This window comes from Sciurus vulgaris (assembly GCF_902686455.1).
Source record: "Sciurus vulgaris genome assembly, chromosome: 3".
Classification (NCBI taxonomy): Eukaryota; Metazoa; Chordata; class Mammalia; order Rodentia; family Sciuridae; genus Sciurus; species Sciurus vulgaris.
In genome coordinates, this window is record NC_136463.1 from 45,164,731 (window position 1) to 45,191,242 (window position 26,512).

General features: G+C 38.6%; 1 protein-coding gene across 5 annotated transcripts in view; it reads left to right on the forward strand.

Annotated features, from left to right (window-relative positions):
- Window positions 1-26,512, forward strand: part of SPECC1 (sperm antigen with calponin homology and coiled-coil domains 1) — a 274,574-nt gene that overhangs the window by 199,654 nt on the left and 48,408 nt on the right. For all 5 annotated transcript variants that reach the window (XM_079131656.1, XM_079131658.1, XM_079131657.1 and 2 more), the window contains 3 exons: window positions 5,186-5,267; window positions 7,728-7,884; window positions 13,329-13,431. In XM_079131656.1, coding sequence (XP_078987782.1) covers window positions 5,186-5,267; window positions 7,728-7,884; window positions 13,329-13,431 — 342 coding nt within the window. The remainder of the gene's footprint in view (window positions 1-5,185; window positions 5,268-7,727; window positions 7,885-13,328; window positions 13,432-26,512) is intronic.

Here is a 26,512-nt window from a genome sequence, read left to right on the forward strand (position 1 = left end):
AATACCACCATTTATCAGTTACCTTGACAAGTCCTGCTTCCTCAACTGCTGAAGTATAACACCAGAGAAGCACACTGAGGCAAGTGTAGAGTAGAAAGTAAGACTCTTTATTAAAGGGTAGTAAAACAGACTTCTCCTGGGTGAAAGAAGGGCACCCAAAGGTGGAATCCGTGGAATGAGGAAGTCCTGTCCCTTTTATACATCTAAAATTTCCTTTGTTCGCCTGCATTCTTCTCCCTTATCGTGTTCATTTCCTCCCATCCTGCATTGAGACAGGGAGATGTCGGTGGAGTGACTGGAGGGTGAGCAGGTGGACTGGAAGGACCAAAACAAAGTGCTCGGCAGGAGGGGAGCAGTGGCCCAAGGGGCATTGCTTAATAGATCTCTTTCTGCTTGGGAGTTGCTTCATTAACAGCCTCTTTGGGAGGGGTGATATCAAAGGGCTCTGGGGACATGAACATTCCAGTCTCCCAGGAGCAGTTTTCAACTTCCCGGACTCAAATCAACTTCCATTTTCTTGATTTGACCCAATCACTTATTCTACACAATTCTCTGTCTTTAATTCTGGCTTCATTATGAAAGTCTAGAGAAGGTAATCTAATTTTAAAGCCAGGATCTGGTCCCCAAAGACTCCTCCTTTAGGGAAACTTGTTTCCTCTTTTCAGCATTATTTTGGGCCTGCATTTCTCCTGCAGTAAACAGGAAGTTTGCTAAGTAATGTTATATATACTATCCTCAGAGGCAAGATATCAAGTCATAGATTCAAAAAGAAACCATATGAACCCCAAGCAACAAAGGTACAAAGAAAACTGCCTAGGCACATCAAGTTAAAACTGCTGGAAACAAAAGAAAAACCAACTTAAAAGTACTTTAATATTAAGGGGTATCTTTAATATCAAAGGAGTAAGAGCAAAACTGACAGCTGCTTTGTCAACAAAAATGAAGGAGGCCAGGCACAGTGGTGCATCCTGTAATCCCAGTGATTAAGGAGGCTGAGTCAAGAGAATCAGAAGTTCAGGTTTATCTTCAGCAACTTAGCAAGGCCCTCAGCAACTTACTGATAACCCACCTCAAAATAAAAAGTAAAAAAAGGCTGGGGTTATAGCTATTAGTAGTAACTTTACTCCTAGGTTCAATCCCTAGTACAGAAGAAAAAAAAAAAAGAGTAGAAAAAAAAAATGAGGGAAACCAGAAGGCAAAACAGCAGCATTTGCAGAATGCTAAAAGAAAGTCACTGCTCTCAGAATTCTGTGACTAGAAAAAGAATATCCTTCGAAGGTAAACACACAAAAAAAGACACTTTCAAAAACAAAAACTGGATTTTGTACTAGTATGTTTTCAGCCAAGAGCCTATGAAGAGGAGTTCTGCATAAAGCTTATTATTATAAAAGACTTGAAATTGATAAACTTCTGGCAAGATTGCTACAAAGAAGAGAAAGTAGAAATTACCTATACCAGAAATTTTTGTTTTTACTGTTTTGCAGTGCTGGAGATCATACCCAGGGCCTTGTGCCTGCTGGAAAAGTGCTGTACGACTGACCTACACCCTCAGCCCTGATGTATCTGGAATTTTTATTTCATTCTTTTATTTTTATGTCCTGCTGAGGATCGAACCCAGTGCCTCACACATGCTAGGCAAGTGCTCTGCCACTGAGCTACAACCCCAACTCCTTAGGAATTTTTAAAGGAGTACATCACTAAAGATCCCATAGACATTAAAACAATAATAATAAGATATTATACATTACTACTTTGTGCTAAAAATTATAAACTGTGGATAAAATGATCAAAATCTTACAAAAACATAACTAAGTTGGCATCAGAAAAAGTAGAAAATCTTAGTGGTTAATAATTTAAATCTTTTCTACAAAGGAAATACCAGGCCCAGATGTCTTAACGAAAAAATCCCTCAAACATTTAAGGAAGAAATAACACCAATTTTACATAAATTCATACAGGGACTAGAAGAAGGGATATGCTTTCTCAATACATTTTAAGGGGCCAGCATAGTTTTCATACTTAATTCTAAGTATGAAATGAAATTAAGTATTTCATACTTAATTTATAGTTAATTATTATCAATATTATTTAATACTTAATTCTTTCTAAGTCTAAAAGACAAGAAAATTCAAAGGTCAGTCTCCCTTGTGAACCTTGATGCAAAATACTGAACCAAATTCAGCAATACATAAAAAAGATCATGTCAAGTGGAATTTACTCCAGGTCTGCAAGGCTGTTGAAAACATTCAGAGAAATTTACCACATGAACAAAGGGAGAAAAATCACATGGTCATCCCTAGTAGATGGCAAGAAAATGTATTTGATAACAAGTACCTTTCTTAATTTAAAAAACAAAATTAGAAAAACTGCAAATAGAAGGAAAATCCCTGAATCTGATAGTCTCTATTATATATCTACAGCAAAGTCATGTAATGGTGATATATTGGATGCTTTTCCACAAGATTATAAAGGAGACAGTGATGTCCTGTATTATTACTTTTATTCAGCCTATATACTCCAAAAGCAAAATTTAAAGAAAACTTTTTTTTTTTTTTTTTTTTTTGGTAACAGGAATTGAACACAAGGGTGCTTAACCACTGAGCCACATCCCCAGCTCTTTGGTATATTTTGAGATATGGTCTCACTAAGTTACTTAGGGCCACCAAGTTGCTGAGGCTGGCTTTGAACTTGCAATCTTCCTGTCTCAGCCTCCTGAGGTGCTGGGATTATAGGGTGTGCTGCCGCACCCAGCTAAAAATACTTTTGAAACTAGGTGCAGTGGCACATGATTGTAATCCCATTTAGTTGGGAGGCTGAGGCAGGAGGATTGCAAGTTCAAGGCCAGCCTCAGCAACCTAGCATGACCCTGTCTCTAAGTAAAACACAGATTGAGGATGTAGCTCAGTAGTAGAGGGCCCCTGGGTTCAATCCCCAGAACTGCTCCCCCCCCCCATACACACATAAAACCTTTTCAAGCCTATGCCATGGTACACGTCGGTAATCCTACCTACTTAGGAGACTTTGGGCAGGAGGAGCATAAGTTCAAGGCCAGTCTGGATGACATAGCAAAACCCCATTTCAAAATATTTTTTGAAAATTGTGTGCTACACAGTGTCCATTGGGTACACTGTATCATGCTTAATTTAATGTGGAGCAGGGCCACTAAAAGATGAACAAAGAATGTTCTGGAAAGTTTCAAAATGGCCCTGTACACAGGCAACTGTATGGGATATTCATTACAGCGTTTTTCATAATGCCAGTATCAATATCGATACCAGTATAAAATAGAGGATTGGTCAAAAGAATTGTGGTAATAATAGCTAACATTGAATGCTTATTGTGTGCCCAGCTCAGTTTTTTTTGTTTTTGTTTTTTGTGTTTGTTTTTTTTTTTTTTAGTTGGTGATGGACTTTTAATTTTTTTACTTCTTTGTTTGTGGTGCTGAGAATCAAACCCAGTGCCTCATGCATGCTAGGCAAGTGCTCTACCACTGAGCTACAACCCCAGCCCCGCCAGCTCTGTTTTGATTACTCTAAATGGATTTTAACTCATTTAATTACCCCAGCAACCCTCCAGTGTAGGTGCTATTGGTATTCTTTCCATTTTATAAAGAGGATAAAGTACAAAGAAACCCATAATCCAAGTCATGCAGCTAGTTCGTCATAGCAGACTGGCTCTTGAACTGTGTACTTTTTGCTGGGTCATATGGCCTCACATGGCAGTTCTTGTGTGAATCTGTCAAGGTGGTGGATTCAACCCAGCAGAGAAAGAATACAGGGCAGCTCCAGCACTCTAGGACGTGTTAAATGAACAAAGCAAAATGGTACACAAAAAATGTATTGGTATGAAAACTTTTGTGTTTTCTTAAAAACAGAGAATTTGTTTTCAGGATGGTGAAAAAGCATATAACATGAAATCTGTACTTTGTGTGTGTGTGATGCTGGAGATCAAACCGAGGACCTCATGCATGCTAGGAAATCTGCATTCTTAACAAATTTTTAAAGAGTACAATACAATATCATTATACGTATGATGTATAGCAGCTCTCTTGAATAGAAGCTTTCTGTTTTCTCTGGCTAAACATTTTGGTTGTTTCTGCATTTTGGCTATTGTGAATAATTCTGCATTAAACATCAGTGTGTAACTATCTCTTTAAGATTCTAATTTCATTGTTTTGGAAAAATATGCAAAAGTAGGATGGATGGGTCTTATGGAAGTTCTATTTTTATTCGTACAGTTTTTCCCAGCAACTGTACATTTTATATTCCCAACAGCAGTGTACTGGGTTCTCATTTCTTCACGTCTTCGCCAAACTTGTTATTTTCTAGGTTTTTTGTTTGTTTGTTTTTATAATGGCCTCCTTTTGGAAATGAAGTGATATCTCATTGTGGTATTTGTTAGGGAGGTCTGAGCAGCTGTATGGGGGCGGGGCATCAGCAGCCCCACAGGCGCCAAAGAACGGCCAATCAAGACTTCCGCAGATAAACCCTAGGGCCGTCTTGCGACCGCCAGTCAATCAACAGAGTCCTCAGCCAACCCCAGGGGGAGCCATGAAAAGATTCCCCAGCCCTCCACCCTGGCCTTGCACCCCGGAGGACTGGTGAATCTTGCCCGAGGGCCAAACCCCAATAAAGCCTTGTTCTGCTGCTTTTGGTCTGACTCCTTTCTGGTCACTGGCATCTGACCTTACAGTATTGATTTGCATTTCCCTGATTAGTGACATTGAGCAACTATTGGCCATTAAAAATGTATTTTCTATACATTTCTTTGAATATATGGAGAATGTACCACAGAGGATATTCCCAAAGCTGATTAATGATTACCTCTGGGAAAAAGAAATTTTGATGAGGAACTGAAAGAAATTTTTTTTCACTGTTTACACTTTTTTTTCCCTTTGAGTATTGTGCCAGTTGCATTTATTGTTTTCAAAGCTCCCCAATGGCGATTCTGGTGTGCTTAGAACTGTTTTATGTATACATACACATATGCACACATATGCACCTGTGTTATGCTGTTCTTTTTTGTTTTTATAACTTTATTTTTTATATGGTGCCGAGGATCAAACCCAGTGCCTCCGATGTTCTAGGCAAGCGCTCTACCACTGAGCCACAACCCCAGCCCTGTTATCCTGTTGTGCTTGTTGTCACAAGCTCACCTGTGCTCTTGTGCCCTTTTGTTTTGGTAGAGGCATTCGACTTACAGCAGCATACGGCCAGCCAGCAAAGGGGTGACTCAGCGCTTAGATCTTCCAGACCTTCCCCTCTCAGGTAAACTACCTTAAACATGAAGATGTTTTGACTTACTTTTTTGTGGGGTTGATTTTTCTTCTTTCTTGTCTTTTCATGAACCTGAAAGTAAAACAACAATCAGTGGTATTTTTCCAACTGATTTCGAGCACTGAATGTATACATTTGTGGATGTTAGATCCAGTTGTGCAGCCCTCACTGCACTTCTCAGCATGCATGGACTAGAGAGAAATGCCAAACTTGGTTGTTATTTTATAATATATAATTATATGCTTACTATACATTTATATACATACATGCATATATATGTAAACTGAATCTCAAAAGAATATCTTCTCTTTTATTTTTTTTTGTGTGTGTGTGTGGGTACTAGGGATTGAACTCAGGGGCATTCACTCGGCCAATGAGCCACATCCCCAGTCCTTGTATTTTATTTAGAGACAGGTTCTCACTGAATTGCTTAGCTCCTTGCTCTTGCTGAGGCCAGCTTCTATCCTCCTATCTCAGCCTCCTGAGCCACTGGGATTACAGGCATGTGCTGCCGCGCACAGCTGTCTTCTACTCTTAAAAAAAAAAAAAAAAAAACTATTTTAAGAAAAAAAAATCTGATTTTGAATTTGCCAGTTGTTTCCACAGTTCTTAAAATACACCTCTTAAGATATCACTGTCTTTGAGTATAATCCACTTCTTGCTGTTAAAATCATCACCTATGGCAGTTATAGACTTATGAAATATAATGTTTAAATAATAAAATTTGAAATTACTCCTTGATCCATGATTGCAGAGTGGATGCTGTGTTAGCAGCCATGAAAACAACATTAACCTAGTTGTGCATCTCCATCAGAGCTTTTGGGCGGCCAGGTGCATTGTCAATGAGCAGCAATATTTTGAAAGGAATCTTTTTTTTTCCTGAGCAATAGGTCTCAACAGTGGGCTTAAAATACTTAGTAAGCTATATTGTAAACAGATATGCTATCATCAAACTTTGTTCTTCCATTTATAGTGCATAAGCACATTTGATTTAGTATCATTTTTTAAAATCCTAGAATTTTCTGAGTGGTTAATGAGTATTAGCCTCAACTTAAAGTCATGGGCCCCTTGGGAGGGAGAAAGCCAAAATAGAAGATTAAAAACCTACCTGATTTTCATAACTGCATAACTTACTATGTAACATAAAATAGGGAATAACATAATTATATACATAGTGTTTGGTGTGCTTTTTTTAAAATTGTAGTAAAAGATGCATACCATAGAATTCACCATGTTAACCATTTTTAAGTATACTTGGTAGGTGAGCTTTGAGTAATAGTATTTGTATCCTTTTCTCTGTGTCCCATCAGCTTCAAAGTTTCCTATTGTCAAGAGAAACCATTCTTTTGATTGACAAGATAAATACTGAAGTTGAGACCACAACTATTGCTGGGAGTAAATAGCTCACTGGCAACCCTCCCTGCCTGGTCCCCCACCAGGCACCTGTTTATGGGAATATTATTTACTATAATAAAAAAGGATTACACAGTAAAAATTGTTTTCTTCTACTAATTTCCTGCTGTTGCTTGTCAACATTGAGGTCATCAGAAGCTGCAGAAACAGGGACTAATGTGCTTTTTTTGTTGTTCTCTTTAGTGATGTAAACACTATTTTTCTACAGTATTTAGAGCTAATTGGTCTCACTCCCAGCTTCACTGCCCATAATTGGTGGCTATTAGCTGTAGAAGTATTGTTTTCTTGCATAACTATATGTGGATCCACAGGAGGCAACCGAGGGCTCAGCCTGCTCACTGTCCTGTCCTATAGCTTTGAACTTGATTCTCTGAGCTCATTTCCTCTGTCAATATAAATAAATTCTCAAAATTTTTCTCCTGTTCTCTACTTTTATGATCCTTATTATCTGGTAGATTCAGCCCATTTGAGGATCTGTTTTGACTCAGACTAATATGACAGTATTTAGAACCTTTAAAAGGATGATTTTTGATAATTTTTTAATGAACCAGACCCTGTGATTAGAATGACTTTTTCTCTTATAAAAGAGTTATCATTCTTAGTTCTCAAGCTTTTTCTCTGCTGTTGACTATGATCTGATAATCATGAGGCATTTTCCTCCCAGCTCATTCTCTCTGGTGTCTAAAAAATAAAACAAATACATTCTTTGGGGACAGAGCCAGCTTCATGGCATCCAAACCGAGTAGTTGCGTAGCCTCTTAGACAGGCCCATACTTTGTTTTAATGCTCTGATAAAGCCATCTCAAAATTGGCATCTAGGTCCTATAGTTTATATAGTTGGTCCTGCCTGAAGAATCATTAGAAAATACCATGTTTCTATTTGTATTTTTGTTACTTCAGGAAAGAAGATTGTGTGTGTGTATGTGTATGTGTATTTGTACTTGAGAATAAAATAAGAATTATACTTAAGAATAAAATATGATGACCAGTCAAATTTCTCATCGTCGAAGATAGGTGATTATGTTGTTGCTCACACAGATCTTCTGAAGGGAAGAACTGAGGACCTGAAGCCAGACCCTTACCTCAGAAAGAGTCCCTCATTGGAGTCACTGAGCAGACCCCCCTCCCTGGGCTTTGGGAGTACCAGACTGCTGAGCGCCTCCACTGGGGGGTTGAAACCACCAAGCAAACTCAGGTACCATATTTTAAACAATGAGAAATCATAAAAACACTGGCTCATCTTTCTGTTTTGTCCCCCATGGACAATCTACTTATTCAAATACCTCTTGAGTGAAAATAATTAAGATACAGTACCTGAGTAAGGCTCAGTGGCACATGTCAGATCTCCGCTACTCAGGAGACTGAAGCAGAAAGATTGCAAGTTCAAGGCAAACCTTGGCCACTCAGAGAGATCCTTACTCAAAAAAATTTTTAAAAGGGCTAGAAGTGTAGCTTGGTGTGCCAGAGTCCCCACCCTGGGTTTAGTCCTCAATACCACGTGCACGTACACACACACACACGCACACACACACACACACACACACACACACAAATATAGTACCTGCCTTCAGTGAGTCTAAAAGAAGGACAGTAAATAGTAATATTATACTACATGAAATGAAGGGCTATCAAAAAACAAAAAAAAGTATAAGCAAAGTGCTGTGGGGTCAGGGGTTGGGAGCTGAGTTGTTAATTGGATCAGGAAATCTAAAGAGTTGTAGAAATTCTGCCAAGATGTATAAGGTGCCATCATGAGCAAGATGTGGAACTAGAACCTGGACTTCTCAGGGTAGGGACCCTGATATATACAGCAACTTTCTGTCAAGTGTTAGGTGGTAGAGGGATGACTAGGATGTTAACATCTGAAAAGACAGGTTGCATGCCTGTTGCAAATAGTCCTCATTGGCAAGAAAAAGTTCATACTTATTTCGGTAAAGCATTAGGGAACCACTAAGTCTGTGGGATTTTGTTTTTGTTTTTGAATAGTGGTTAAGATCAGACCTACTCTTTAAGGTGGATTAATCAGAACACAGTGGCATATAATAAGGATTAGAAAGGCATTTTTGAGATCAGTGTTTAAAGGGACATTAGCAAGGATGTGAAGGATCTAGTAAGAGAAGAAGAGAACATTAAGGCTGCAAGGTCATTACCAATAGTCTGTCTTCTCTCCCACACCTCTGCCACCTCTTCCCCTCTGGTGCTCCGGTAACCTAGACTCCAGTAACTCTTTCAGCTTTTTCCTCTGTCCCTCATGTTTTCCCTGCTTCTCTGTGTTATTTTTCTGAAGCACTGAGTACATCCTGCTGCAGACTTCTCAGAAACTCCCATTACTCTGTTATCCACACTCCTTGTCTTTTAGCTAAGCCACAACTTAGTGCCATCCCCACTCACCAGCTAGAATGGCCCAGTCTTTCACTCCTTCCAAGCTTGTCTGACTCCATGCCTTTGTAATATAATTCAAACATTTCTGACTCTAAATCTTTATTTATTTACTGGATTGAAATGCTTTCCTTTTGTCCTTTTATACTCCAAAATATTGCTTCTTCAAATTTAAACCTTCCATGAAATTGTACTCACCAACTTGGTAGCGTTGGCATTCCCCTTCTCTGACATTGGTGTCTTACATTCATTTGAGTATGCTGCTTTGTAGTGTGAATAACTTGCATCATCTTTGCTCTTGTTCACTGGATGGCTATAATTTAGTGAATAGGAGGTATTTTGTCTTACTTTTTGGTATTTTTCCCAAGCCCTTGCTTTCTGAAATACACACTGCATTTCACTCAGTATATACTTACAAATGGTAGATAGAAAACTATCTAGTGTAACAACTTTATAATAAATATCATAATTAAATCAATATATAAAAGGATTTATGGAAGTCTGAATAAGTTCATCTTCTGACTCTTTGGGTATAGACTATATATGAACCCAAATAGATGAAGTCATTTGTTTCAAGGGTTTAATTTAAATCCCCAGATGTTATTTATTGTCCTGTTTATTTGCAGAGATTTTAAAAATGAAGATAGGTTTTAAAGACCAGAATTAGTACAGTTCTCAAATTAATGCCTTAAATGCATACAAAAGACCATGTGTATATTAATATGCTGTTTATATTATACCTTTCATCATGAAAGGTTAAATAAATTAGTGAAATTAATTTCCTATGTAAATTTTATATTCATGTCATTGAGATTAACCCACATGTGATGATAGTAAACACTTACTTTAGAAGTTCTCAACCTGAATTATTAAATTTGGGGGAGGGGAGCATATTTAGTTAACTTATATTTTAAAGAAAGAACGTTCGGTGAATGCTTTAGTCTTCGGTGAATGCTTTAGTCTTCTATTTACACTGGAACTTTTACAAGCTTTCATTTCTGTCCTTTCAAATGTGCAAGGCGTAGAAGCTCAGTTTTTTTTTAATTTTTGTTTTCTTTTTATAGTAGTAGGATTGAACCCAAAGGCACTCTATTACTGAGCTATGTACCCAGCCCTTTTTGTTTTTTATTTTGAGACAGGATCTCACTTAAGTTGCTGAGATTGACCTTGAACTTGGAATCCTCCTGTCTGAGGTTCTTGAGTAGCTGAGATTATAGGTGTGTGCCACCATGCCTGGCATAGAAGCTCATTTCCAAGGGATGACATAAAGCCTGCCATGATCACTAGGACTTTGTAGTTAACAGTGACACTGACCAAAGAAATTCGTAGGCTTGACTTCATGGATCTGCCTGGTATGGAAAAACATTCATCACAAAAAATTAAATTAGCATTTGAACTGTTTTTCTTAAAATATCTCTCTTAGTTCATATTGCTGAAGTTTAGGTTCTTCCTATTCCTTTTTTTAAAATCATTTTAAAAGATTTTTATTGATTATTGAATGGTTACTGTAGGAAGTTTCGACTTTTCCCCTGAAGATTTAATAATTTTGATCTCTGACATAAACTGGCAATAGATCGACAGGAAAAAAAAAAAGAGAGACAATTTATTAATGTGCAGAAGCATAGGAACCATCCACAAAGCGTGAGTTCCCCACCCCAAAAAAAGGTCACCCAAATGAAGCATAAATACCTTATTTTTGGGGGTGGTATCAGGGATTAAACTCAGGGGCACTCGACTACTGAGCCATATTCCCAGCCTTATTTTATATTTTATTTAGAGTTAGAGTCTCACTGAGTTACATAGCACCTCGATTTTGCTGAGGCTAACTTTGAACTCAAAATCCTCCTGCCTCAGCTTCCCGAGCTACTGGGATTACAGGTGTGCCCCACCGTGCTCAGCCTAAATACCTTTGTCATAGGAGAGAAGAAAGTTTCAGAAAGAGTAGATCATATTTTGAGCAGATGAATAGACCCAGGAAAACAAACAGTGACCTGGAACAAAGTGCCTTCTCTCTAGATGTCATATTTGACTTTCAGTCTTCCTTCCTGCAACATGAGGTTAGTCTTCTTTGGCTAATGAAATTTTCATAATAAGATTGAAGCCAATAGTGCTCCTTTTTTGCTGGCTCTGATCAGGTAGAAAAAGAAAATCAGTAGAAAGCCTCTCCCTGCACAGGTAGTGGGAAAGACAAATGAAAGTAAAGAGAACTTACATTAGTCAACTTTCCATCACTGTGACAAATTCCTAAGATAAACAACTTGAACAAAGAGAAGGTTGATTTTTTTTTTTTAACATTTTTTAGTTGTAGACCTTTATTTTATTTATTTATTTTTATGTGATGCTGAAGATTGAACCCAGTGCTAGGCAAGTGCTCTACCTCTGAACCACCACCCCAGCCCAAAGAGAAGGTTGATTTGGCTTACAATTTTGGAGGTTTCAATCCATGATCTTTTGGCCCTTTCATTCTGGGCCTGTGACATAGTAGCTCTTCATGGTGGCAATATGTGGTAAAGTAAAATAGCTCTTCTCCTAGCTGGGAAGCAAAAGAATGGGAAGAGGGGACCACAGTTACCTTGAACACACTCCCAATTACCTAAAGACCTATTTACTAGACCCAACCTCTTAAAGGTTCTACTCCCTCCTAATAGCACTACCCTGAAGACGGTGATTTTAATACATGGGCCTTTGGGGTACATTTCCAGATATAAACTATAGCAGATGTTAAATCCAAAGCAGCTTCTAAGGCTTCTTAGCATGTCAAAGTATAGTCCATAGGGTCTTATTTTCTGAGCCCCAACAATACAATAGAGGAATAATAAAATAGATGAAAGACTGTGATGGAGATCCACCTGGATACCCACCACTCAGTTTAAGGAAATTTACTTTTGAAATTTCCTCCCATACCCTCTCTATTTGCATTACCTCACTCCTCTATCCAAGAAATCAAGTATTCTGGATTTAATATTTGTCTTTTCTTGCTTTTCTTTGCTGTATTACCTTGCATGCTTGCATCCTCAAACAACATAAACATTATATTATTTAAATTGCATATTAAAATGTTATATACATAGAAACATGGCAGGTTTTCATGTCTTCTTCTTTTCCTTCAAAAATTGTTCCTGATATTCATGTTTTTGCATATATTTGCTGTTCATTAGTTTTGCTATGGAGTATTCTTTAGTATGACTAGATCACAACTCATTTGTATTTACCTATGAATGTACCTTTGGTTTTTCTTATAATTTTTACTATTATTTGAGTGCTATCATGAATATTCTTATGTCTATAACTTGATGCTATTTATCCTAGGAGTAAATCCAATTGCTTTTACATCATTGCCTGCTATAGATGATGTTCCCGAAAGGCACCTCCATTATGGTGTGTTTCCCTTGGTCAGTTTCTATTCTTCAGCTGCTGCACATGGTGTTAGAGAAGGAGGATAGTGTACAAAAATCCTATAGAAACATAGTTATGTTTTGGTTTAGTTGTGATAGAAGGAACTGTGTAGTTTTAAGTTCCTTTTTAATATTTGGAATTTTGACTAGCATGAAAATTAATGTCAAAGTTGATGGAAAATCAAGGATGGGGCATCTAAGTCCTTGGTCTTGGGATGTTAAGGTATTAGCAAAGTCACCTCGACACTGGCTACATCAGGTGCTCAGAATTGAGTGTCACTTTAGTGTGTGCAAAACCCCTGTTTTTGAGTCATTTCCTTTTATTTTACCTATGTTTTCCCTCTCTACTTCTGTTACCTCCCATGAGCAGCAGATCTGGTGTTTTTAGTATGCCCTTCCTTTTTTACATATTACCTTTTACATATTGCTTAGATATAGGTGTGGCCTTGAGATAAGTTTTTTTATATTATGTATAGAGGTCTTTAATTCAAATTACCTTGTGCTTCATTAAATAAATAAGAGGCTAGATGGATGGATTTTAAAACAAAACTAAACCTATCCAGACTTGTGATTGTCGAGAAGCACAATTTAGGTTTTCTTTCATACAATGAGAAATAATAAGAAACATTATTAATGTGACTAATTTCGTTATCTCTTTAGAGTCTTTCTGGATAAACCTAGGCTTTTGTTTTTTCCAATCTAGTTACTCATTTCTCGAATATTTGAGTATACAAATATCTGCGTTGAGGATAGCTTAGTTGGTAGAGGACTTGCCTTGGAAGCACAGGCCCTGGGTTCAGTCCCCAGCAACAACAACAAAAAAAGCCAGTATCTTCTCCTTATTATGTGTTCTTCTTTCTAACAGTGTGGAAAGAAGAGACCCTCTGGCAGCCCTGGCTCGGGAATATGGTGGCTCCAAGCGCAATGCACTACTGAAATGGTGCCAGAAGAAGACAGAAGGTTATGCGGTAAGGAACAATAAAGCTAGATTGGGCAGTAGTGGTCCTGTTCCAGGATGTGTTACATATATGCATGTCCATAGTAGTCCAATTGTCATACAGTTGTCATCTTTCTATCTTCCCCAGAAGGGCTGCTGGGAAAGGGGTGGGGGGGTTGATAGTTGTGCACTATGCAAAAAGACTGCCCTGTAGTCCACATTCATGAAGGCAGAGAGCAGGAAGGGAGCCTTTTTTTTCTTGCACATAGGGGGCATAAGTTCCCCAACCCCAGTGTACCCAACAGGCTTATTCCACTCACAGACACAATTTTTGGTAAAGCATCCTCTCAAAATGGATAATTTCCTAATTCACATGAAGATCCCAAGATGTTGTCCTCTAGAATTTTTCTGAAATTTTTTTCTGTGGTTTTAAGAATGCTTACACTTAGTTTAAGGGTTTTGATTCACTAGGACAGTGTTTATCTTCTGTGAAGTTCATATAGGGCAATAATACTGGATATAGGGTTTTTTTTAAGTGCATAAAATATAAATTAAAGTTTTACAAATGAAACAAAAGCCATGTTATCATTGTTCCCATCCAGAAGCACAGCATTGACAGTTCCCACCTTTCATGACTTTCCAATCATGACCCCTCACAATACCCTATGATAGCTGTTGACCTCAATTTTTCTTACAGTTTCTATAAAAATATATATCCCAAATACTATGTTAGCTTTGCCTGTACTTGACTTTTATATAAATGGAAGAAACAAACTATAATATTTGATGTCTGACCTTTTTCATATAGTATTGTTAGTAAGATTTCTCCATATTATTGCAAATAGCTACAATTTATTTATCATTTAGTAACACATGGTATGATTATTATTTATGCATTCTATTGTTAGACAGCTAAGTCATTTCTAGTTTGGGATTACTATAAATAGTACAAGCATGCTTTTGTACATGAACTCTTAGGATATGTATATTCTCATCCCACCTGGGAATGGAATTACTGGGCCATAAGGTAAGCTTATATCCAAATATAGTGGATAGTGCCAAGCAGACTTCTGAAGTAGTTGAATAATTTACATCTAACCAGCTTTACAAAGAGATATGTTTCTCAACATTCTCAAGAATTCTTGGTATTATCCTTAGTCTTTTTACTAATGGTCTTTGGGTAAATATATCTTTTTGTGGTTTTGATTTGCATTTTCCTTTGGCCTAATAGGATTGAGTATCTTTTCATATGCCGATTGGTCATTTGGATTGTCTCTTTGAGGATGAACTTATTCAGGTCCTTTGCCCACTTTTATTATTTTGGCGTTAGATATTAAGTTCAGGTTCTTATGCATACTAAGAACATACTCTACTTCTGAACTGTATACTCAGCCCTTGCCTATTTTAAAAATCACTTTGTCTTTCTTTTCCTTACTGCTTTAAGGAGTTCTTTATATATTCTAGATATAATTTTTTTTTTCACATAGATGTTTGGCAAGTCCATCTTGAATGTGGTTTGAATTTCCACTCTTTCAGTCATGTTAGAAATAATGAGGTGCCACAAGAAACAAACACATGCTCAAAAGTGGTGAGCAAGGCTAACCTTTACTTCTTTTTTTATGTAGTGTTTTATTTTTCTATTAATAATGAATATTTGAAAACATTTACAGTATTAATCAAAATTTATTGAAGAGAAGAACAACTTTCTTTTTTTTACATTTCAATATTGAACAATAAAAAGAAAATAGTATAATTATGGTCAAAATTATTCTGTCAAAAACTTAACCATGCTTGATGTTAGCATGTTTACATGCAACTCAGTTTTTGTTTTTGTTTTTGTTTTTTCTTGGGCTGTGAGAAGGAACATTTGGTTTACTTCACTAATAGAAATGTCTCTTAATGCTAGGATGACCTCTCCTTGGTATTTCTTATGCTGTTTATTTTTAGCATATTTCTCTGTGATTATATGAATCAAGTTGAGTGGAAAGGTACTCATCATGTTAATTCCAAATAAGAGTACATAACCAATTCCTGTAGTAATAAGGAGGTAGATAAGTAATGCAACTGCCCAATCTTTTTGAGGCCAATAGGTTAAGCCTAAGGAGGTTAGCCAAGATTCAGGAATAAAAGCCCACATAAGATTAAAGTATGAAGCCAAACTAGAAGCTTGAGAAAAGAATGAAGCCATAAATCACTCTCTGGCAGTGACAATGGTGAATTTTCCACCGTTTTCCCTATGGCTTTGGACAATCTGTGAAGAAGGAATACAGTTGTCAGTGATGCACTCCCTCCACCATTGGTCTGTCATAACCTTATTGCTCCGCCATGGGCACGGCCATTGCAGGACAAATCTGCCCTAACCTTTACTTCTGACAGAAGGGCATGCTACCAAAACCCAACTAGGAAGCACTTGAGCGGGGCAGTCCATCACTTTATATGTCTGACCTAATGTAATGTAGGGGTGCTCTTCACTCTGGAGGAGTTCCAGTTTACAAACTAACTGATTGGCTAATTTTAGAATTAGGGCAGGCAAAGAGGGAAGGACTACAATTGGATCCAATTAAAGCTGAATACTGTAATCTGAAAATGGACCACTAGACTTTAAATTTCTCACAAGTGAGCAAAGCTCTTTATTTTAATTAATTCTAATTTATCAGTCTTTTCTCTAATGGGCAGTACTTTTTTGTATCCTGTTTAAGAATTGTTGTTTATCTTAAGGTCATAAAGATATTGTCCTCTTTTCTTCTAGAATTTATTGTTCTACTTTTCACACTAAATACATGCCCTATTTAAAATTGCCAGCTTCTCATTCTCTACTCAGATTCAACCTTCTCATACCTTTATCCCCATTTTGCTAAAACTTTTAAAGATTTTGGTACCACACATAACATACTCTTCCAAATCTTAAAATTTTGTGGGTAACAGGGACAGAGAAAAAAAAAAAAAAAAAAAGACAAGAAAGAAACTGGGGCCTTGACTGAGATCCAGCCCAAATAGTTGAGAAACGGAGCTGGGAGTCTCTGTGCAGTACCTACCACCCAAAACCTGAAAAAACAGAATCTACCCAGGAATACACATATCTTGAATCTTGGTATCTTTAGCATTGCCTTCTCTTTTTACGTGAAAAAAAGATTTAAGAAACTATTTATGTTCATACCAGTAACAGGCTCCCACAGGACACACTTGCTTCTGGCCCATTGTTTATTCTTTCAGTGACTGTCCACCATGCATCAACCCCTGTCTGAGGGTTGAACCATTCTGAAAACGGAGGCCATCTCAATAACAGCATCCCTCAGCATGTCAGCCTTACTACTGAGGAAATGGAAAAGAAAAAAGCCAGAGAGAGAAAGCTGATTATGGGATGTTTTGCTTAAAAAAAACAGAAATGGTAATGGAAAATTGAAGAAAACAATTAACAAGAGTAGTCAGTCAGGAATGAAGCCTTAACTGTGGGTTAGCCACAGTGTGGCTGCTTTTGGGCACTGTCATTTCCCCACTACAGAAGTGGATTGAGAAAACTGCCAGAAGGCACATAAAAAGATAAATTTTTCAGAAGAAATTGACCCCTTGTAATATAACATCATTATAATTAGGTGGCAAGGATGAGATAGACAATAAGATACTTTCAGTCATAGTTGTGAAAATAATATTTCCTGCTGTAGCAACTTTTTTATTGTTATGTGAATATCTTAAAATAGTTTTCAAAACATTTTGCATTTGATGAAACCCACCACTTACATTTTCCTGAAGAATATTTTTTGTTCATTGTTGAATGTCTGTAAATTTAGAGGGAAATATAAATTGTATGTGTCTGCTCTATTTGCTTTTTATAGAATATTGTCTAAATCTTTTTGTTTAAGATATCTCATAAACTTGTTCTCTCAGAATTAGGGAGCCAAAACAAATCGTTTTCAATAATATGGTTCATAGTCATTTTGAAAACCAGTAATCAAGTTTATTTCGACTTAACCTTCTTCTTACTGAATGAAAGTATATCATGACATGTTATGTTAAATACCTCTATATATTAATTTAATAATGAGTTTTTATGGAGGGATCTAGTCAATACCAGGTAATATTTTAAGTGCTGGGGACTCATCAGTGAATGAGGCATGCTCTTGGGAAACTTACATTCTCATGGGGACTGGCAGTTAAAAAGCAAAATATGTACTAGATTAGAAGTGGGTGTATGCTGTGGAGAAAAGTAGAGCAGAGAAGGAGGATTGGAAATTCTGGGTGTATGGATGTAATTTTAATGCAGGGATCTAGGAGGACATTTGAGTGAAGGTTCACCTCACCAGAAGGAGTTGGGTTTTTGAATCAAGATTGTTATGGCACATCAAATATAGTAGTTCTGTTTTATTTACAGGGGATGTATTCCAAGATGCCCAGTAGATACCTGAAACCTTAGATAGTATCAAACCCAATGTTTACTGTTTTTCCTATATATAGTACTGTGATAAGGTTTAATGTATAAATTAGGTACAGGGAGAAATTAACAATAACTAAGAGGAAAATATATTGTAATAAATGTCTTACAAATGTGGTTTCTGTCTTTCTCTCAAAACATGAATTTTCTATTTATTATTTTTAGACCATAGTTGACCATGGTTAACTATGACTGAACCCATGGATATAAGTACAACAGTGCCAGGCATACAGGGTCAGAGTCAGTGAAGCTGTCAGTTCAGGAGGCTGTCACTGTAGTGACTTCATCAATTGGACTTTAAATAATACAAGATGTGGGCTGTAAATCAGTAGCACTAGAAAGTTAGACTCCTGTACAAAAACCCCAGGTTCACCTTCTGGTGCCTTAAGGTGACCTGAAGATTGAGCGGGAACCCTAGCAGTGGAGGGAGGCCCTCACTGAGCTTGAAATGCCTCTCATAGGAGAGTAAACCCTTCTAGACATTCTGCTCAACTCATCCTTAGGTCTGTTTTCAGAATATCAGATGTCCAGAAAGACCCTGAAAATTCTCTCCATCCCTGAACTTGGTTCTCCTTATGCCTGTTAACTAAATTCCACATCACATATCACCCAGAGAACCCCCTACATCTTCCTTTCTTATCTATGTTTAGCTCCTAGTTTTATATTACCACAGAGAAATTTCCAACTCTAATGTAATTACCAGTAATAATTCTAATGAAGTAGAGAGCCAAGATGGTGAATGTGACAGAATTCTAAGAACAACCCCCAGGAACCCTCACCCTTGTAAAATTGTTACTGAAATCGTGGTCCTTGTCTCTGATGCCAATCCAATAACAAGGACACAGTTTTGAAAAGAAATCTGATTGCTTTGCTAGCAAAAGAAAACACCGGGACTCCTGTCCCAGAGGCTAAGATTCTGTCCAGCAGGGGGCTTTTAAAGAGGTTCAGTGGCTACATTCCATGTGTTCCTCTGTCTGGAGTTGTAATTCCAGTTGTTAATTTGGGAGACAGTCATTTCTGAGATGTTCTGGTGCCATCCACAAGTCTGAATTACTTGGTTCCTGTGATGGGTATGTGCTCAAGGACAGATAATTCTGCCTAGGATGGGGAAGAAAGGTAATCCTGTTTCCACAGAGATTAAGGAGGAGGTGTAAGCACAAATGGTGCACAAATGAAGAAGGTGGAAAGTGGGAAGCAGACCTCGGGATCAGCAAGCTCTTTATTCAGCAGTGGACTCAATTGGTCAATGTGGGAGATGTGGGGTCGGGGGGGATGGCTGGTGGGCTAAACCAAGGGTCTGGGTTTTATAGGCTTCACTTAGGGTGGGTCCTGGAGGGCAGTTACTGGGTTCCATTGTATTGGAGTCAGCTGATCCATTAAGTTGGGACTGGAGTGTGGATAGGAAATTTCCTGGAGCTTATTGTATTGGGGTCAGCTAACCCATTAGGTTAGGGGGTCAGGTGCTCCTCAAGTGTGAGTTTCTTCTGTGTTTCTTCCCTTGGACTGAGGTCTGAACTTTTAAATGACTAAAGCCTCAGTTTTACCCCAGGCCAGGCGTGGGGGAATAGCTGCAGATAGGGGAAATGTCCTTGGACTTATTCTCCATATCCCTTATGGGGAGAGATTAAGGAGGAACAGGGACAGAGGAAGAGGAAAAACATATCCCTTTCAGGCTGGGGATATAGCTCAGTTGATAGAGTGCTTGCCTCAAGGCCCTGGGTTCAATCCTCAGTACCACAAAGACAGAAACCATGTCCCTTTTAAAAATAAGTTGCAGTTGCAGTGGCAGAGCAGCAAGAGCTATATTTAAAGCATAAAATGGACTACTGTTACAAAATTGCCTCTTCACTGTATGGAAAAGGGAGATGATCCATGTCTATCTAACCTAATCACAAGAGCCCTTTAAAAGTGTAGAATTTTCTGGGGCTCAGTTCGGAAATCAGATTTGAGGTACAAAGAGTACTCAATACACTATTGTTAGGTTTGAAGATAGAGGGGACACATGCAAAGGAGATAATAAGGGTCCTGGCTCACAACCAGCAAGAAACAAAGACTTTGTAGCACTAAAGCACTAGAGTGTTAAGATCTTAGGTACCCACAAAATGCCATGTGGTATACGCTGCAGCTGTGCTAGTATGGTGCTACAAGGGACCTTTGTCCTGGTGCCCTTAGATCTCAGAACAGTCAGGATTTTTTGCCTTCTGCCTTCACTTTGACAAGGGACCTGGGTCTGGAATACCCTCTGATGAATGTATGGAATTTATTCTAAATCTCTCCAGAGTCCTTTGTTACCTCCCAAGAAACATGACAGGGTAAAATGGCCTACACAAGTGGCCACATTCTTAGTGCCCTGCCATGTCCTGGATTCTGTGGTTAACATCATGATTTAGCCAAGGACCCGAGTAGGGATTCCCTATGTCTTATCTGTGTATCAAAATCAGGAATCCAGGGTGGGTATAATTCAGTGGTTGTGTACTTGCCTGTCATGCACAAGGCCCTGGATTTCACTCTCAGTTCCATAAAGGAAGAAAAAAAAAATAGGATTCATCGCTTAGCAATTTTTAGCATGAAGAGCTTAAAAGGTTTAAAGACCTCTGGTTTCCTGTGTTAAATTAGAACACAAGAACAGGATTATAGTAGAAAGGAAGAAAGGTGCAAAGTGATACCAAAGTTTATGCTAAGGGAAGTTTGATTTGAAGAGTTTGGCTAGAAATGACCAAGGATTTTTAATGCTTTCATCTGTATCTTTGTTTTAGTTTTTTGTTGTTGTTGTTGTTGTGTACCAAGTTATCAGACTTAGCAACTTAAAACCCCATTTGTTTATTAGCTCACAGTATGTCAGAGGTCCACTTGCATGACTGGGTTCTACATTTAAAAGTCTTCTTTGGTTAGAATGTGTATTGAAACTCTTTTTCTTTTTTTCCTCCAATGCTGGGAAGTGAACCCAGGGCCTTGCATATGCTAGGCAAGTGCTATACCACTGAACTATATCTCTGACCCTTTCTTTTTTTGAGACAGGGTCTCACTAAGTTGCACAGGCTAGACTTATTCTTGTGATTCTGCTGCCTCAGCTTTCTGAGTAGCTGAGATTACAGGCATGTACAGCTTCACCTAGCTTGAAAGTATGTTGGAAATTTAATCTCAAAATTCATGTTAATAGTTTTTAGAAGTAGCACCTTGGGGAGATAATTAGGATTAAATGAGGCCATGAGAGTGGGGTAGACTTGATGGCATTAGTGACTTTATAAGAAGAGTGCATGGGATCTGAGCTAACATACTTGCTCTGTTGCACCATGTGTTGCCCTCTGCCACGTTATTATGATGTAGTATGAGGACCTTGTCAGATGCTGGAACTATGATCTTGGACTTGCCAGCCTCCAGAACCATAAGCCCAAATAGATATATCTTTTCTTTATAAATTACCAAGACTCCAGTATTTTGTTATAACAACAGAAAATGGAAGAAGACAGGGTCCTTCAAAACTGAAATCAGGGTGTCACCTGAGTGGCATCCTCACCTGGACGCTCTAAGGAAGAACCAAGCAACTTCCAAATTCATTGAGATTATTGACAGATTCCTTGTAGTTGTAAGATCGAGGTCCCCATTTACTTGTTGGCTGTCCACCAGGAGTCTCACTTAGCTCCTGGAGGCTACCCTTGGGTCTTGTCCACATGGCCCCCTCCATCTCCACCCTAGCACCTCAAACTCATGCATCCAGTCTCTTTCTCTTCAGCTACCCATTAGAGAAAAATGCTCTGCATTTAAAACTTGCATGTAACCCCTCAGACCCACCCAGGTCACCTTCGTACCTTAGAGTCAGTTCATTAATAACCTTAATTGCATATGTAAGATCACTTTTGTGACCTAATATGGAATCATCATGGTATAACACCAGAGAATAGAGATCATGGAAGGCATCTTAGCATTCTGCCCAACAAGGCATGATTCTCAATACAAACTACACATTGGAATCATGAGAGCTTTTAAAAAATACCTGTATCTGGGCCTACCCGTAAATTTAAAGAATCAAGATCCCATGAGGAGGAACCCAGTCCTCAGAATTTGTTTATTTTTTTAAACTACTGCTGTAGTCCGAGTGTTTTCGTCCTCCTTCCACATGTTGAAACCTAGTCATCAGTGTGATTATTTTAGAAGACAGGCTTTTGGAAGGCAGTTATGTTGTCAAGTGGTTATGTTGCCAGTCTGTCAAGGGTTCTTTTGGTCAACTGGGGATAGAAACTATGAAGAACCAAAGTACGCTCTTGTGGTGTTGCCAGCTCTCAGCTCTTAGTGTTACTAGGTCAGCTTTGGACTCTTTTGCTTAATTTGAAATAGAAATCATGGAAAGGCAAAGTAATATCATCCAAAGGAGGTTTTATTGGAACTTAAGCTTGAGCACAAGCGAGACAGTGCACAGGACAGGGTTCCTGAACTGGCTTTCTGAGATCATGAGGACTGAAGCTTATATAGCCAAACAGGTGGGCTCATGTAAGCACACAGCCAGTTTTTGCATACAATAACAGGATTTCTATACAGGTCTTACCAATTCTTTGCTGTACGCTGGGGTTTGCACTTGATATAGCAATCTACTTTTATGTGGTAGGTTCTTTTGCACCCAGCTGTCAAGAGATGGCAGAGGTACTTACTGCCACCCCTCCAGGAGACTGCAGGCAAGATTCATCACCTGTTCGGTCCTGGTAGCAATGTGGAAGGGAGGGAGGTAGCATTGGCAGCAGTTCAACCAAGCACAGGGGTTTCAGGGGCACCCACAGGGCTGGATGGCCAGGCCAGCCTCAAGGCTGAGAGGTACTGGGGTATGCTTAGCCCTGGGTGGCCCTGCTCCAGGCAGGCACAGGTCTTCACCTCAGTTGTCACCAGGCAGGAAGGTAGTTCCAGCCATAGTCAAGGGCATTCCTGGCAACCCACAGGAATGGGGTGAAGACCCTCTCCCCAGTCACAGTATCAGGTCATTGCTGCAGCTCAGGATCATTCCACTGCAGTTCCATGAGCTCACTTCAGTAAGGTTCCCTGATGGAATCTGTGCCCTTATAAAACAGACCCCAGAGAGCTGCCTCACCCCTTCCATCTTCCAGTAACACAGCCAGAAGGTATCCCCTATAAACCAGGAAATGGACTTTACCCAGTCACTGATCTGCCTTGATCTTAGACTTCCCAGCCTCCAGAATCAGGAACAACAAACTTTCTATTGTTTATAAACCACCTAGTCTGTGATATTTTATTGTAGCAGCCCCAAGGGGCTAAAACAGATACCTTAGTGATTCTAGTGTGGATAGGCAGCACATAGAGAACCCCAACCCAAGAACATTCTTATCTGTATCTCAAGTTGCCAAGAATCTTCATAATGTAAAAACAATTAGAAACAACAATCATGAATAATGAAAACACTAATGGCCTGAAGAAGAAAAAATCACTTGTCTGTCACCTAAGCTAAACAAACATCTGAGCCTACCAAAGGACTATAGAATGCTATGTTACCTCATGATCCCAATAGCTTCTCTATTCGTTTTTGTTACTGCAAATTGTTCCAAATATAACATCCACTTAGTAGTTTGCAATTTTGGGGATCCAAAGACCCTGAAAGCTCAGCAGGGTTCTCTGCCTCCATATCCAGGTATCATCTAGGCTGCACTCTTACCTGCAGGCTCAGAAAAAAGAATCCACTTCCAAGGTTGCTCAGGGTATTGGCATATTTCACCGTTTTGAAATTTCCCTGAGACCTTGACCAGTATTAGCCAAAGAGTTCAGGACATGGCAGGGCCAATGTTACACCCATGCAGATGTTGGATTGTTCTGCCTCCTTGTGCTTCTTAAGAGGTGACAAAGGACTTTGGAGAGATAAAAAGTGAATTCCACACGTTCATCAGAGGGCATTCCATTTTGGGTTCCTTGGCAAAGGGAAGGAAAAGGCAAAGCAAACTCACCATTCTCAGCCTAGGTGAGGTCTGAGGGCCCCAAGACAAAGGGCCCTGCAGCATTGTAGTTGTTGATTCAATACCATAGACCACCCCACATGGCATTTTGTGGGTATTGGGAAGACCTCAGCACTTTGTTTTGGTGCCAGCCTGTCCCCATCAGCCCATAGGCACCATGAAAGAACCAGATTCCATAGTTGGATTTACTTAGAGGCACTTTTTATTTTAAGCACTCTCTGAGGCCTGACAAAGATTCTGGAGCTTTCTAATAAACAAGAAAAACCTAGGCCAGATATAATTAGATATAGAAATAAATATGACTGTTATTTATCTCCAAGTTCTTGAATTCATTTACCACTTACATGAACATTTATTTTCTTATATTCTGTACATTAATAAATAAAGGATATTTCTGGTAATAAACCTGATTTACAAGCTTTGTTGCCCTGGTATGCTGCATCATTAAAGGCTTCATTCATGAGAGATTAAAACAAAAAATTGTGGAGAAAAGTTGAATAGCTCAGGAAATTTTGAACAGAAAAACTGATTCACAGTGAGCAGTAACCTAATCTCCACAGGTTTAAACTCAAATGACCTTTTGCATGCCTGGATTGTGTTTTTCTTAAGTGCTTTTGTAGTCACTGTTATATAAATATCCTCTAATCATCTCTTCCATATCTTTAGTTAGATAATTTAAACAAGGTAATTTAATAAGAAAATTTATCGCCAGCAAGATCTTTTCTTTCCAATAGCACACCACCACACATCAGTGTGATTCACATTTTATCTTTTTGTTTCAATCAAGGCTGGATCAAAATCTGAAGGCCCCCATTGTGTACATTCACGAGACTGGGCTCCTAATTAGAATAAGATATACTCATGCTTGCATAATTATCAAAATGGACTTCGTGTATAACAAAAATAAAAATAAAAATCCAAGGACCCTACAGCTTTATTTCACAAGCACTAAGGCCAGAGGAGTGAGGTTCAGAGCACTAACGGGAGCCTAGTACAGCCATAGGAAGAGCTATAGTTGAAAACTGAGTACTGGAAGCTGGGGTGTAGCCCAGTAGTTGAGCTTGTATTTAGCCTATGCAAGGCCCAGGGTTATATCCCCAGCACCTGGAGGGATGGGGAGATGCTGCTGTACACCTAGGAGTAGTGTTGTATCAGGCTGAGGCCAGCCACTTAGTGGGGAGCTCCTGATAGTTTTGATGCACAACAGTTTGTGGAGGGAATACCATAGGGTTACTTTGAGCTCTGGCCTGAGACAGTGAGATAAATACCGATTGGGGAATAATCAAACTTAGTTTTAGACCTAAGATTGTGATTGTGGCAGTGCTACAAAACTAACTTTATTCATACATAAACTCAAGGGATATACAGTCATCTTATCTATAGGGGATTGGTTTCAGAGTCTCTTGAAGAATACTAAAATCCAGGTACTCAAGTCCTTTATATAAGATATTATGATATTTGTATATAACCTTTCTACATCCTCCTTTAAAACATCTGTGGGTTACTTATAATACCTAACATAATGTAAAAACTATGCAAATAGTTACTATACTGTATTGTTTAAAGAATAATGACAAGAAAAATCTACATGTTCAGTACACATGCAGTATTTTTAAAAAAATATTTTTGATCTGGGGTTGGTTGAATCCACAGATGTAGAACCTGCAGATAGGGAAAACTAACTCTTAAAAAATATTTTTGATATGAGACTGGTGGAATCCACACATGTAGAACCCACAGATAGGGAGAACTAACTCAACACTGAATACCTGCTAGATGCTATTCAGCAACTATGTCTAGACCTCTAGGAAGTGGGTGGGTCAAGGGCAGTAGGGCAGACAAGAAAGAACTAAGAAGGAGGTAATAGGCCTGAGTGCTATGCAGAGAATTAAAGAGGAGAGTACAGTAGTGATAGAAGAGCTGTAGATTGGGAAGACCCATCTGAGGTGATGTGTAAATCATAACCAGCCATGTGGAGACGGGGTGAAAGGAGGAGAAACAGTTAGTATGAAGGGCTTGGGAAGAAAGGAGTGTATATTGGAGGGACAGAACAAAGCTGGTATAGCTGAGGGTAATGGGTGGGTGGGGTACAGAAGGGTCACTGGAGAGTTGACTGTTTGCATCATGAGTTATTATTTCTGGTGGAAATGGAGTGCAAGGCTTCTGAGTGGAAGTTCAACCCCATAGTAGAGATGATGACTTGGCCTTTGCCATGTTCCAACTGGAAAATGGTTCCCTGAGGTCACATATACTTTACATGTGTCTTCCATTGTATTCCTCATTCATCTTCAAGGGGGAAAAAGTGATAATCCTGCCTTCCCAGAGTTTTGAATATCTTCTCTGTAGCATAGGCTCTGACAACCATCTATGACTGTAGATCCTTGTCCTCAATAGAGCAAACTCCATTTACATTAAAACAATTATCTCGAATCACTTATGGGGTGTGTAGTTTAGTGGGAGAATGGTTGCCTACCATTTGAGACCCTGTATTTGATTCCCAGCTCAAAAAAAAAAAAAAAAAAAAAATCAATAACAAAATGAAAATAAATAGTTGTAAGTTGTCAAAAAGTAAAATTGCTGTTTGGAATAAATGTAAAAATTGTTCAATCGCACTGGTCATCAAAGAAATCATAAATGAAATACCATTTCTTTACTTATCATACTGGAAGTTTTTTTAAGTGATGAAATGATCAAAGTAAGAATCTTACTGCACCTTTGGTGGAAGTGCAGAT